Source organism: Alligator mississippiensis, chromosome 14 (assembly GCF_030867095.1).
Source record: "Alligator mississippiensis isolate rAllMis1 chromosome 14, rAllMis1, whole genome shotgun sequence".
In the NCBI taxonomy this organism is placed as follows: Eukaryota; Metazoa; Chordata; order Crocodylia; family Alligatoridae; genus Alligator; species Alligator mississippiensis.
Genome location: NC_081837.1, coordinates 45,266,343 through 45,280,562, shown reverse-complemented (window position 1 = coordinate 45,280,562; position 14,220 = coordinate 45,266,343). Strand labels below are relative to the sequence as shown.

The 14,220-nt window shown below is 52.6% G+C and overlaps 1 protein-coding gene across 6 annotated transcripts in view; it reads right to left on the bottom strand.

Moving 5' to 3' along the window:
- The window catches only part of MAGI3 (membrane associated guanylate kinase, WW and PDZ domain containing 3), a 172,801-nt gene that overhangs the window by 11,073 nt on the left and 147,508 nt on the right, over positions 1-14,220 (bottom strand). For all 6 annotated transcript variants that reach the window (XM_059717335.1, XM_059717336.1, XM_059717331.1 and 3 more), the window contains exons 13-16: positions 12,701-12,792; positions 9,857-10,049; positions 8,057-8,245; positions 1,896-2,081 (exon numbers count right to left, since the gene is read on the bottom strand). In XM_059717335.1, coding sequence (XP_059573318.1) covers positions 1,896-2,081; positions 8,057-8,245; positions 9,857-10,049; positions 12,701-12,792 — 660 coding nt within the window. The remainder of the gene's footprint in view (positions 1-1,895; positions 2,082-8,056; positions 8,246-9,856; positions 10,050-12,700; positions 12,793-14,220) is intronic.

The window sequence follows — 14,220 nt, the reverse complement described above, 5'->3', positions numbered from 1 at the left end:
GGCACAAATGACCAGGAGGTGGGATGGAGCCGCGCCGGCCGTCGCCCTTCTCCAGGGGAGGTGCTGCTGCGGAGGCTGCGCTACCTGGCGCTGGGTGAACTGGAGGCGGCGGCTGCCTCGCTCTGCAGCTGCTGCTGGCTGTGCTGCATTCCTCAAGCCCAAACCAGTGATTATTTTAAAAACTGTAATTTACTCTCATTTACGAGCAACAAGGATTTCTGCCTTGCCGCCAAACGTTACGTAAGTCTCCATGTACCAAACATTCGCACTTCAGCTCTTCCAAACCACGTGGTTTGCTGGGGTGACCCCTTGGGCCTGGTTTTGTCATCTGGTCTACACATTTCTCTCACCACCAAGTCCCACCCGGGTCCATGTTTTACTCCTACGGTAAATCCCCTAAGACTGAGGAATGAAGAAAAACCGAGATCATTGTTTTTACAGGCTGCGTGCACGTGTGTAGGAGCAAGGGGCTGGGGAAGGGGATTACATTCAAACGCTGATGGCAGAGACTATTTATCCCGGGGACAAGGTTGGCAAAATCAGACAGCAATGGACTCTGGTGCAACCCCAGCTGCAATGTCAGAAGCAGTAAGAGCGTCATTCTGGGTGACTGCTTTGAGGCGCATCCCTCTGCTCTGAAATGAATTAGATTTGATAAATGTGAAAATCTCCACTGAAAAATAATGGATTTTATAAATATAAAAAGCCTCTCTGCTTCAAGCACTAACGAACAGGTAAATTAAGCCTTTGATATTCTGTATTACAGGCCAAGATAGTGCGTTAAATATTTGCAATGAATATGGAATGAGAGAGAATCATCCACTGGCTTTATCCACGCGCTGGCTTTAGGTATGTATTATTTAAAGTGGGGAGAGCCATCTTTCTGGCAAAATAACGATAGCAGGTTTAATTAAATCCACACGCAGCAATCCAGAAAAAAGCAAGGGTAAGCAGGCTGGAAGCAGCCATTTTTCTTCAGCTGACTGGACGTTACATATTCATGGGGAGCTGTTTGTGTGGGGACAATCCTGCAGGGAGCGTGCAGCTTCAGGGGAGCTCAACGAGTAAATGCGGCCTCTGAAGATGGGGCTGCGGAGTTGCATACGTTCACTCTGGTGCTGAGAGGCTCCGGCCGCCACGCCTGCGGACGCGCTAGCAGCTAGGCAGAGAACTCGGGACAGAAGCTTTCTGGTGGGACAGGAGTGCTTTCATCGGCACGCTAAGGAGAACCAAGAGCTAGAGCAAGTTCTCGCAAGCCCTGGGAATGCACGTTGCCGCACAGCCAGGAGGCAGCACAGGCTGTGGGGGATGGGGTCTCAGGGCTGGATCCAGCTGGGTTTCGGAGGCTTTTGCTTCTGGCTGGCAGCAGAGCTGTCGAGGCGCAGCTGTCCCACCGGCCAGCGATGCCTCTCGTGGCATCCCCGTCGCCCGCTTGTTCAGGACAAGGGCTCCCCCCCCGATGTGCTGCCTGCGGCGGTGACACATCTACAACGCCAAGACCATCGCTGACTTCCTCAGGGGCAGCTGCTTCTCCCTGACTCCGGGCACAGGGGAAGCCCGGGCTGGGCAGGAGAGGGCCGCCTCCTGCCTCTGCTGTGCTTGGAGTCTTCTCCTGCCCGAGACACGGGGCCCCACGTGAAGCCTGTGCCTTGTCTTTGCAGTAAAACCTGCCCTTTGCTTTGTGTAGTCTGGGGCAAGAAGGGCAAACAGAGCAGCTTCTTTTGGCCTCTTCCTACCTTCCAGCTTTGGCCTGTCTGCAGAGCCTCTGTCTAAGTTTTCTAGCTTGAAAAAGGCACAAGCCAGACTAGGGCTGTTTGTACACTTACTACAGGGGGGCTTTGGGGTCAGTCTGAGCCCACCCGTGCTGCTGTGCCATGCAGCCGCGTGGGTCTTACCTTCCTCAGCCACCACCGTCAGCGTGACCACGTTGCCTGCGTCCTTGATGAGCTGCACAATGCTGTCATGGGAGAGCTCTACAATTGACTGGCCGTTCACTGCGGAGATGCGGTCTCCTACTTTCAGCTTCCCACACTGATCAGCCGGGCTCCCTTCAATGACGCGCCCGATCTTGTGAGGAATCACTAGAGAGCAAGAACAGGCCCGTTAGCAGTGTCAGAACATGTGCTGCTCTCAGCAGCTTACGAACGACGTATTTTAAGCATCGCAAAACATGGACGGCTCCATAGCTGTCCTGAATACATGCAGTCCCTGCCCTGGAGGGCTTCCAAGCTGCAAGTAACTAGCTATGCTGAGCCAGGGCTAATGGCAATAAGTCTACCCCATGATATGACAGGAAAGCACATAAGCAGGGAAGCATCTGGAGGAGGGGGAAATAGGGCTTGGGGCAACACTGGGGACTAGGGAGACAGACGGGAGGATGTGAAGCCCCACTGGTCCTCTTCCAAAGCAGGCCACCCACCACAGTGCTGCACAACACTCCTTAGGCATGGCCCTTTGGCGATACATTTAAGGGTTATGAAATGCAGGTAATGAAGGTAAAGTTTCCTGCCAACCCTCCCTGAACTTACAGCAGGTGTGAAATTGCAGGCAATACGGCTCTACGCCTGCCCTCTGCCAGGCGATGCTGATAAGCAGCTACCGCTACTGTTGGCAGCAAACCCGTCTCTGGCTATCAGCAGGCAGTCATCGTGGAAAACCACAACAGGTCCGGTGCCAAACTCAGCCAGCAGCACAAGCTACCAAAGCAGAATGGTTTTAAATGGTACTCTCAGCTGCACTGAACTTCCACGGCAAGACAGGCACGCCTGGGTGAGTCAGATTTATCAGCTGCTGGGCCCTGGTCACGTTTAGAGGACACCACTGCCACGGCCTGTTCACACAGAACTCGTAACTGGACCGGCCAAGATTTAGAGGATTGACTCCCTTGCTACCGATTTGTCTTTCTGTGGTTTCTGAGGGCCTGGTCCTTCTAGTGAAGCAGTGCAAATCAACGTCAGAAGCACGTGTGCTGCTAAAATGCCTGGTATGGCAAATCCATCCCCTAAAAGAGAACAGGTATCACCAGGCCAATCTGTGTGTCCAACAGACCCACTGAGCATCCCAGGGCTAACGCAGCAGTCTTACAATCGAACAAGCACGTGCTCGAGAGTTACCACTGGAATGAAGGCCGCCTCTGACCAGGACACGGCCTGCATGGGCATGTGCCTCATGCCCCATGCCTCATTCTGTGCTCACAGAGCGAGAAGGCAGCTATGAAAAGCTTTGATTTTCATTGTCAAACATATGGCCTAGGCCTTATGACCCACATGCTACCACAGCCCGGCTCTGAAGAGAGGTCTTTGCCTCCTCCCAGGGTCACGGCACCTCAGCACTAAAGCTCCGCAGCATTTCCCAGTCATTTATTTGCACAACACTGTGCAACCCCTCGTCTACACACGGGGAACTGAAGCACAAGGGGACTAGGCTATAATGTCTCCTCCTTCTGGTCTCCAGTTCATGGCATCTAGGACCTGGTTTTTTTCCAAAGTGCTCAGGATTATACTGCACTCCCCATTTAAATGCACAACTTCCAGTGACTCCACTTGCAGATAGAGGCCAGGCAGCAAGGTGCACAGGTCTGCGGCCAGCTGTGAAAGCTGGTTTGAAGTCTCTTGCCTGGTGCTGTGTAGGAGCCCCATGGCAGAGGCAGAGATAAACCCGATTCTCTAGGCCAGCGCTCTGCCATCTGAACCTTTACCTTTATCTTCCTGCCTGCAGGGAGAGATTTTGCAAACCTCGAGGATGCACAGTCCTTTATCACCCCGACAATGGACAAGGAATGGTTACAATGGACGAGTGCTCCAGGCAACAACTGACCTTTCCTTGCCCCCATTGGTGTTTTTAAAAACACCAATGGCTAAAAATATGAGAAGTGCCTATGGAACGGCCCCATTCAGCCCCATGGCTTTTTGTAGGTGTCACCGTGGGGGACAGCTCTGAAGGAGGCGGCCAGGCGCCTCCTCAGGAAAGGCAGCTTGTGCACCTGGAACCGTCTGAGCACAACCAGGTCCTGCACAACACGCGCGCTGGTACATCCTGAAGTGTGCTGCTAAGGAGGAAAGCATCAGGATGGCCTGGATTAGCTGAATGCTGGAGCTGGTGCCCCGGGAAGGATGCAGGTGGAGGCGCAGTACAGACTGAGAGGAAGAGGGGTGTAGGCAGAGGTTTACAGGACTACGAGGATACCTCGGTGCCCTGCGAGCCCCACTGTACCGTGGAGCACCTACAGTCTTCTGAGAGATGTACTGGCCCCTAGGCAATGGCCGTTTTCAAGAGACTGCCCAGACACGGCTCTTTCAGGAATGACGCACCAAACCCGGTGTGCTGTGCCTGGATGGCCAGATGCTGGGACGCATGCGATAAAGTACAGCCCACCTCTAATCCCCGGGCATCTCTGCTGCTCTAGCAGGCGGTACCAACCAGAGGCTTCCCAGCAGGGTGATGCAAGGACATGCCCAGCTACACAGCGCATCTGCACTCTGCAAACTCCCATCCACACGGTTGTGCCCCCTCACTGTGGCTTTGGCACCAGCTTCACACAAACTAGCCGTCTCTGACGATCCCCTGGTACAAACCCCATGAGCACACAGAGCTGGCAGAGCCAAGGAAATGCATTAACCATGCAGAACCACGACTGCCTTGCCCTGGCGCACAAGAGCTGCTATTATGCCTAAATGAAAGCACTGAAAGGAAGCAGATCGCATCTGCAGAGGAATGAATAAGAACTTAGGCATTAGGGTTCTCCGAGGAGATCTGTTCTGCCATATGCAAGGTGTTAGTTTCTGCCTTGCTTTAAAGTACTGAAGCATGGTGGGGAGGGAGGAAGATACAGAGCTAACTTGGTACAGCCATGGGAAATCCAGAGGCATGAATGACTTGCTCTCCCTCCCCCACGATACTCATAGCACCATGCCTCACTCCATCAGGAGAAGAAAAGAAAGCATTCAGACGCCAGTGCTTTTGGAGCTGGGCATGTGACGGCAGTGCCTGGTGTAGCCAGATGTGTGGGAATGTGGGCCAGGGCTCCAGCTCTGCACTGAACTGCTTCTTGCCCCCGTTCTTCTTAGTTTCATGACAGACACGCAGCCACAACCACCCGAGTCAGCATCTACTTGAAGTTACAGCCAGGCCTCCTGCCCAGCTCCTCCAAGCTGCTCACGCTCCCTCTGAGGCCAAAGCAGTAGGAAGGACAAGAGGAAGCAGGAAATAAAGGACAGGGGAGATGGTACTAAGGGGCTCAGTCATTTCAGTCTCTTTCCTGCAGTTGAATAAAGCAATGTACAGGCACAGGAAAGAGTGAGCTGAAAGCTGCGGTTGGGGGGGGGGGAGAGGGCAAGGAAAGTCTACTGAATGCATGAGCTGAGCATCCCATCCTTCGAAGCACAGAGCACCTCTTCTGCTGCAACCGGCCAGTAGCTGAACCGCTCGCACTGGCCTGCACCAGTTGTCCCAAACTCACTGCTTTCCACTGCTCCTGTTTCCAGGTGAGGCTGTCCCAGATCCTGGCTTTCCATCACTGCTCTCCGCATGAACTGGTTCCTGAAATCCCACGTGTGCACCCAAAGCACCACGGGGCCTCCCGCGACCTTCTTTATTACCACTGCTCTTCCAAGCTTGCTTTGTTGGAAGGGGAGGCGAGCAACACGGAGAGGTGTGCAGCATTAAGTACTCAGCAAGATTATCAGCTGGCATTTCAAGGCATGACAGCAAGTCCCAAACCTTTGAGAGCTGTCACCAGGTTGAGATTAAATTACCGTTCAGCTTGTAATTAAGGAGCTAACAATCGGTTGTTACCTGCTCGACAAGAGCAGACACGGATGCTCTTTAGCTTTTACCTCCATATTAAGGTTTAATTACATTTTCTTTCATCTCTTCTCCCATCGTGTAAAGATCTATGTTTTTAATATCGTTTATACACACAAGAGGTATCTGTGGAGGAAAAACGCTACATGGCTGTTACTGAATTACCTGGCATAAATATTCCAGCTTTACATCAACACCGCGGGTTCATTTTAAACGGTAACAGAAAAGTCCCCATGTGCGGCACGCTGATGTACCAATGCTGCTTATTTACCAGCCCGAGAAGCAGCCCGGGACTGCTACCCAAGCCACCCCAAGGCTGAAATAGGGCTTCAATTATCTTCTGCTACTCCCCATAAAAACTACTGCAAGCTGCAACAGCAAGTGACGGGAGGAATTTCAAGCTGCTTTTCTGACAAGAATGCTCTGTGTGATACAGTGTCAGGATTATGCGGGTAGGGTTCCTCCAATTTTTTAATAACTGCATTTCTCCAATATTATCTGGCTGACTAGGCAGCACAAAACCAACCTATCGAGCTGCTTTTTCAACACAGGGCACAATCATCCACACGGCATCAGAAGGTGACAGCTCCGGTCTCAAGTGTTTCCATAGCAACCGCTGTTATGAAACGCAAGTCGGCGTCCCCGCGCACCGACCCAGCCCCGCCGCCGTCACGCACAACTCTGCAGGCGCTCGCCCCGCCACAGCTACGGGGACAGGGAGCTTTCCACCACGTTTGTTCCGAACCTCAGTAAACCGAAGGCACGGTCCCGTCGGGGCCGAGACTTCACCCCAGCTCTAAACGAGCATCGTGCAGACTCAGCAGAGTAACTGTGCAGAAGGGGTTGCTGAGACACAGCTTCACTTGTGCTCTGCTGTTTTTAATCGCGTTATAAAGAGAAGGTAGAGTGAAAGGAGTGGGCCAGAAGGGGAGAGGTCCCCTTGCACTCACGCACATGTGAAAAGACAGCGACACCCGAGCCCCGGGCGAGCCTGCCAAGCTGGCTAACGGTGCTTCTGCATCACCCGGGACAGCACTGCTGAGAGCCCCCCACTCCCTCAGACTAGGGAGACCCCCTTCCATCTCTCCAGATCTCACGAGCGAGATCAATCCCAGCCAGCGGCTTCAGTCCTGTTCTGACCCCACCTTCTCATTTTTGAATGGTGCTGCTCAAATCTTGGCTGATACGTGAGAAGGAGCTGTGACTACCTGGTATCGGCTACGTGTGGCGTGCGAGAGGCTGGCACGCCTGTCGACAGAGGACAAGTCTAACCCCCTCTGCTTGCACAGCCCCGGGACTCTGGCAGCTGTGCTGACACACGAGGCAGAACACGCCTGATGCTGTAGAGCGGGCATCTCTTTGCAAGGCCCCTGGGGCGAGGAGGGGCTGTGGACCCTGCCATTAGCTGGGCTGGATTTCAGAGGCTCCCCTCAAATAGCTGCTCTCACTCATTTCCGCTTACAATGTGCCCTCTTGTTTTCGCTTTTAACCTGGATTGCTCTGCTCTGCATCTTAGCACCCGGGCCTTCAGCGAACTCCGTTCACCAGAACCCGGAGACCTGCTGCATCGCTACTGTGCTTTTCACACGTCTCTTGCAGAGCCAGAACAACTCCCAGTGATAGCAACTTTGCTACATTTCTCCACATACAGACTGCTGAGAAAGCCAGGGTCCTGCATAGTGAGCTACTTGCCCTCACGGAGCGAGCCAAACTAAGCTTGGGGCAGGAGATTTGCCTGTGAATTAATAACTCACTAGCTGATCTGATCTATTGGCACCAATCTCAGGGGAGTGCTAGATCTCTGGGCACGTGTGTACACTGTCCTACACGCTTTGCCCCAACATGGGCACTTCCCGTGTTCTGAAGACTATAACCCCACAAGGACACGTGCGTCTCAGTCCCTCCCCTGTATTGGTTAGGAATGATTCGTCCTTCACCTTTGGTGCTATATAAGCACAACTTGCAACACAGTCTACAAAGGCGAGGAAGCACATTCACTTCTGCAAGCCAGGCAGACCTGGCCTTCAGCCTGTGAAGCTGTAAACAGCGTGTCCCGGGTGAAACAGGTCTGCACCACACAAGCTGCTAAACAGGGAAGATAACTGTTATCCAGAGACAGCAGAATCTCTCGAATCCACGGCCCCGAATGCCCCTGGCAGGAACCGCAAGGCAGGAACTGAGTTAAACCGGCTCCTCTGCCCCAGACAGGCCCAGTGGCGCAGACGACGATGCCACACAGGGATTGTGCTCTTACCGCCAGGAGGTGGTTTGTTTTTCGAGGTAAGGATGACAAAGCCAAAGCCTTCATTCTCCTTCCGCTGTAGCCGGACGTCATAGACCTCTGGGGACGGCCGGCTTGTGATCTCTGTCCGATTCAATCGGGGGGACCCGTTCTGCGTGGCGCTGGGTGCCTGCGACTCCTCCTCTTCCAGCTGCTTTTCTCCTACAAAAGGAAGAGCCATGACCAGAGGTGTGACCACGAGCACTGCCAACGGACTGGGTAACTGCGAGGAGCTCAGTAACAGGCTCAGGAAGCACCTTTCCGTCTGGGACTGCATAGGCAGGTTACTACTAATGCAACCGAGAGGAGATGGCAGTGAAACTTTAGGAGACTAACCTGCACATTCAGTCTGGCTGTGAGAGAAGGGCCTGCATGCAAGACGGGAGGTAGCACTGCCTGCCCGCTCCACCCAGTAACCTGCACTTGCTGCCTGGAACAGGGCCGTGGTTGTACGGCACACCCGACGTCCTGGAGACTTTCCTCGCTGAGGCCTCCTCACCTCCTGGACGCCTTAAGCATGAGGCCTTACAGCAGAGATCCAGCTGCAAGCCAGAGCTCTTGCAGGTCTCACTGCAGAAGGCTGAGGGTTTATTCCAAAGGAGCTTGAAGTGTACGGCCAGCAGCACGGCACAGCACATGCGTAAGCATCAGCTCATTAAGACCCATTTACTGCTCCCCCCGGAAATGGGAAGTGAGGAAGGCACACAAAACACTTGCAGTCGACATGCAGATACAGCAGGGTGTGGATACTGTGGCATAGCAGCAGCCTGACTGGAGCAACCCGCCCCTCCAGCCTTGGCTGCTTTCCTTGCTGCGTCCAGTGGCACCACAACACAGATTGGTTTCTACATGTCAGCGGCCATACAAAGGCACATAAGCCATGCGGGAGGTATGGTGAATAAGATGGCAGGAATGCAGCGTGTCAGGGACAGGACTGGGATCACGGTCAGGACCTTCTGGACTCCCAGACCCAGGGTCAGCCCAGGAAGGTGGCCCCTCAGGCTGTCTCATGAAGATGGGTGGCGGTGTGGACTGCCACCCATCTTCACGAGACAGCCTGAGAAACGGGTAGAAGGAATGACTTGGGCATCCGCGGCTGAATGGCGTCAGTGGCAGGCGGCAGCATCTACCATTTGGAACGGGGACTGTGGCCGGGAGTGCTGGGGTTCAGCCCTAACTCTGTCACTGATGTGGTTGGTGACATCTCAGCCAATGTCATACTTCCTGTGCCTTGGTTTCCGTACCTATCCATCCCATGGCTCTTCCACTTCCTGCAGAACACACCACTGAGTTTCTTATTAATTTCTGCATTTAATGAGACAAAAACCTATAATTTTGGATGCACTGAGACCAGTGGGCTTTCCAGTGCAAGCAGAGCTCAGAACGCAGCACAATGCAATGCAGAAAGCAGGTGTGTGTTGCTGCCTGAAGCTAACAGCCCCAAATGGCCACAACACCCATTGCTCATAAAGTGACTCTGGATCCTTCAGTGAAAATTACAGGCCAGCACTGCAGAGCCCTTTGCAGCTAAGGGGCACAGTAGGGCACCTCATTTACAGCCTCTTCCCACCCAGAGCCCTTCTCATTCAATTCTCCTGCTTGTCCAGGAGCGACAGTGACAGCCTGAGTTTAGGAGGTCGCTCCTTCCTTTCCGCCACACTCCTCTACAGCTACGCATGCGAGCAGCAAGGCTCAGCACAAGGGATCCCAGGGCCAGGCTGCCAGACTGGCAAATGCATCACAACTGGCTCCGCTCCCAGCATGTGCACATACCGCCAAAAAAGATCTTCCTCCGGACGGTAAGTAGCACTTGGCCGTTCCGTGCAGCGCTGGTCATCAAGTCCAAGACCTGCTTGTGCGACTTCCCTTTGATGGGGATGCCATCGATGCACATGAGCTCATCTGCAGCTCGGAGTCTCCCGTCTTTCTCTGCTGCCCCCAGCGGGATGATGGCTCCAATATATATCTGGCAACAAAGCACAATCAGCACACGTGGGCTTTGAAACATGAACACAGCAGAACAGTTCAGGCTCACAGTTAATCAGGCATCTCCTAAAAACGAGGACGTTTTGCAGGCCTTCCTGGGAGAAAAATGCTTTCCCCACCTAATTAATTACAGCAGAAACAGGCAGAGGCCACAACAGCTGGGATCATTTGCACGTGTAGAAATGATCACACTGTAACAGTCGGGACATCTACCAGCCATACTTATTGTTCACCTTATTTTAAAGTTTGCTTTTACTACTCAAATTTTATTCATACGTGCTCATCTAATGAAGTGTCAATGCCTTGTGAGTGGGTCAAGAGCTGTCTTTGTACATTTATCTGCTAAATAATACTCTTGCTGTTGATCCTATTCATGCACTATGTATTTGTTACTGGTACCAAAAAAAATGTGCGAATCACCAAAAGCAAATGCCTCTGTTCAATCAACACAGCAAAGACATTATCTTTGCTGAGACAGGTCGGAGGCGGGGGGAGTAAAAGCTCAGAAAAGTACCCAAGTGCCACAGTGGAAAGCTGCTTAGACGGACACACGCACACAACCACACACAGGTGCTGGGGACCAAAGTCTGAATTCAGACACTGGCAGCCCTCAGTCCCCTGCCCTTTCACCCCAAGCAAATGCCATCTAAATGCAAAGCAGAGCAGGAGACGCGGCGTTTGACATGCTAGAAACAACGCTCAGTTTAAATGCAAGATCAAGAACTATTACAGCCAGCAGGTGTCTAAGGTTAAACAGCAGAGAGCAGAGTCATCCAAACTCTCGCAATGCACTCGGGGCCCTGCTCAAGCTGTTACCAACACAGCGGTTGTTGCTATAGCAACACAACGGTAAAATGCAATAAAAATGGTAAAATTGTGTATTTCTTGTAGCAAAGACACACAGCCCGCTCTTCCCTCAATGCCAGGAGGAAAACAACCTGGCTGTGGATCACGCACGCAAATAGAGAAGGCACCTCCTTCTATCCTCCACCCAGACGACAATCTCTCTCAGTGCCTCTCCTGGAAGCTTCAGCACGTCTCGGGCGCAGGAGCCAACACTGCCAGACGGCCTGGGACCAAATTCTGCCTTTTTGGGTGAATCCGCACTTGGGAAGTGAGAAGTGGGGCGGGCTCCTAAAGCCAGGTGTGCCGTGAGCAGGCAGCTCCTGGTCTGCTTCCGTGCTAGCCCGCGCCCGGAGCGGCAGGCCCTCTCGAGCAGAAGCCGCTGGCTGAGCCACGCTGTGACAGTGCTGAAAACCAAGGCTGGAAACCCTTGTTTCAGGGGTGACTCTCACCTCCAGCAGAGAAATGGCCAGCTGCCATCATGCTTTCTTCCACTCACAGAGGTGGCGGTCCAAATACGAAACAGCCCCCAAGTCCAAGCACAGGGCTGCCCCACCCTCAGCAGGCTCCTGGCTCACTTTTCTTCCACACACTCCACATTTTGAGCAGATGAGAAATGAGAAGCAAGTGCTCAGCTGCTGGCAGCCTGAGAGCGTGCACAGCCGGGCCAGGGACAGGCCCCTGTGTCCCTGCAGGGAACGTGCCAGGGCTTGCTTGGGATTGCAGAGGGCTGGGGGCTGCGACGAAGGGCCGTTCTGCGCCAGCCAGAACCCCACACCCCGGAGCTGCAAGAGGCAGGGCTTGTGCGCTGATTTACCACTTCCCTGGCCGCACAGTGCAGACCCCTAGGGAGGGCCCCTACTGTTTATCGGCACCAGGTTAGCAGAGAAGACACCAAGGCTGCTGCTTCAATCACGAGGACAGGTTGTGCCACTTCTTGGAAGTATTTAACTTCTTGTGCCGCAGAGCCCCGCTGCAAGACACAGCAGCAAAGAGGAGGTGCGCGTGCCAAGGTGACTCTCCCGGGGTGGGCGGAGGGTTCCTCCAGTCATCCACCTTCCAGCTAAACTGCTGGGAAGGGTTAAGTAGCACTGCCAGAGGGCATTGATGCCGACCCCATTAACAAAATTAGGTGCAAAGGCCTGGTGCCAACATCATCTTTTAGAGCATTCCCAGGACAGAGCACTTACAGGAAACAAGGGCCTGGATTACACACCTGATGGAGACCCTGTTGCTACCAAGACTCTGGGCAAACTGTAAAGAGCAGGAGCCCGAGGGACTGCTGTCCACCAGCAAGAGGGAAGGCAGGCAGGCAGGCAGGCAATCATCTGTTTCATCTCCTCCTCCCTTTGGAGTTCAGTCGGTGCTGTCCCGCTGCCCTGGTCTCACACAACATACACCAAGGACCTTCACAGCCAATCATCTCACTGAGACGGCAGCGGCCAGATCCACCCCACCACCGTCATCGGGACCGCGGCCCTGGAAACCTGGGGTGGACAAGAGCCAGGCGGGGCACACTCCCACGAAGAACCTACTACGTGGGTCAACAATCCTTGCCTTCCAGTCTCATAACTGGCCAGCAACTGCCCATCAGCAACCCTCCCCATAGCATCTGAAGCAGCGCACACACATCCTGGACCTGCTCAGCGCACAAGTGGCAAACGCATACCCCGTTGGATGGGAGTGGAAATAAATAAAACCTATCCACTAAGCAGGGAGAATGCAGCTTTTCACAACTGGCAGCACAGACTGACAAAGTCAAAGAAACAGGTAAGTTAATGCACTTACTGGCTGGTCAGGTCCGTCCCCTCCAAGCACCCGGAAGCCAAAACCAGATTCCTGTTTCCGAAGGAAAACATCCAAATCCTTTGTGTTTGGAGCTAAGACAAAATAATATAAGACAAAATAATATAACAGTGCATAATTCATTACATTTATTAAAAGAGGTAAATAGGGGTTTATACTTTATTTAGTCAGAGCAGTCATGCAGCCGGCCCTAAGCCGGCAGCTTTCTGTAGACACAACACGCTGATTAGAATGAAAGAGCAAGAAACAGCAAGTCCTCAGTTAAGTGCTCTTAAAATGTGTGATGAGGATGTATTAAAAACAGCTGCAAATGTCATTATTTGTTCCATCAGCATCTCACAGGGAACAAATCCCTTTCTCTCATGGTGCTTGAATGTTGGGCCAGGACTGCAGGGCGCTCTACAGTACATCAGAAAGACCTGTATTCAGCGAGCACTTGAACCGCCTATTTTATTACAACCTTTTAGAATGGGAGCACGTTGGAGCTGGACAGCCCCTCCAATTAGTGCTACAAAAGCTGGGTGGAGTCCACCTCTCGATTTGTCAGACAGGGTGGGATGCAATGGAGATGTGACTTTCTTATCATATGGTCCATTCAAATAGCCTCACCTTGAAAATGCTAGGTTATGGATTTGCCTAGGTTTGTTTTATTCTGCTCCAGGGTTGTTGCAATCTATGATCGCTTGGTTTCAGTGGAAAAATAATGGGAAATATTTTTTTTAACTGTAATGGTAGTTTTGTTATATTGCAACTGCACATAATCTTGCCTGTAGCTGAAGTCAATTCAAATATCGGCAAAACACTTCTAAAACTTATAAAGCATCCTAACTGGGCTGTCCTATTACTGATGCTTGTATTTGCAAAATTATAAAAAAGTGCTGATAGCGAGAATGGAAATTAAACAGGCTAATAAAATCTTGATGGCAGTTACATAACACAACTAGGTCAACAGCAGCAAAGCTGGCTGCTGCTTTCCTATTTCATGTATGAAATCTATTGCTGGGCAATGTGTTAGTGGGGGAGAATGTTAATGCTATTTACACTCAAGTCAGCTCTACGGAGATGAAGCCGAGGGAGGCAGCAGCGCACCGAGGCACCGAGTGGAGATGATGCACAGATGTGCCAGGCTGCAGGCCGTCTGCCTTGAAGGAGGAAGCTGCATTTGCTTGTACTGCATCTGCAACGTGTGGGCCTTACCCAGAACCAACCTTTTAGACAAACACTGCCGACACCATTAGCAGCAGGTTTACAGTGTTTCCATTAAATGCCCCATAATTACATGTGTGGCTGAGATGCCGTACTAGGGAGCACGTTAGCTACAGGGGAAATTCACAGGCCACAAGTTCCCTGGGGACCAAGGCCTCTTGGGGACACCTCACTGACCTTCCCCTTTCACGCTGCCGCCACAGAATCCCTCTGCCTAATGACTATAAAATCCTACTCGCAATCATTCACTAATGGGGGCACTTGAACCCCTACCATTTCCAGAGGGAGGGTTTATG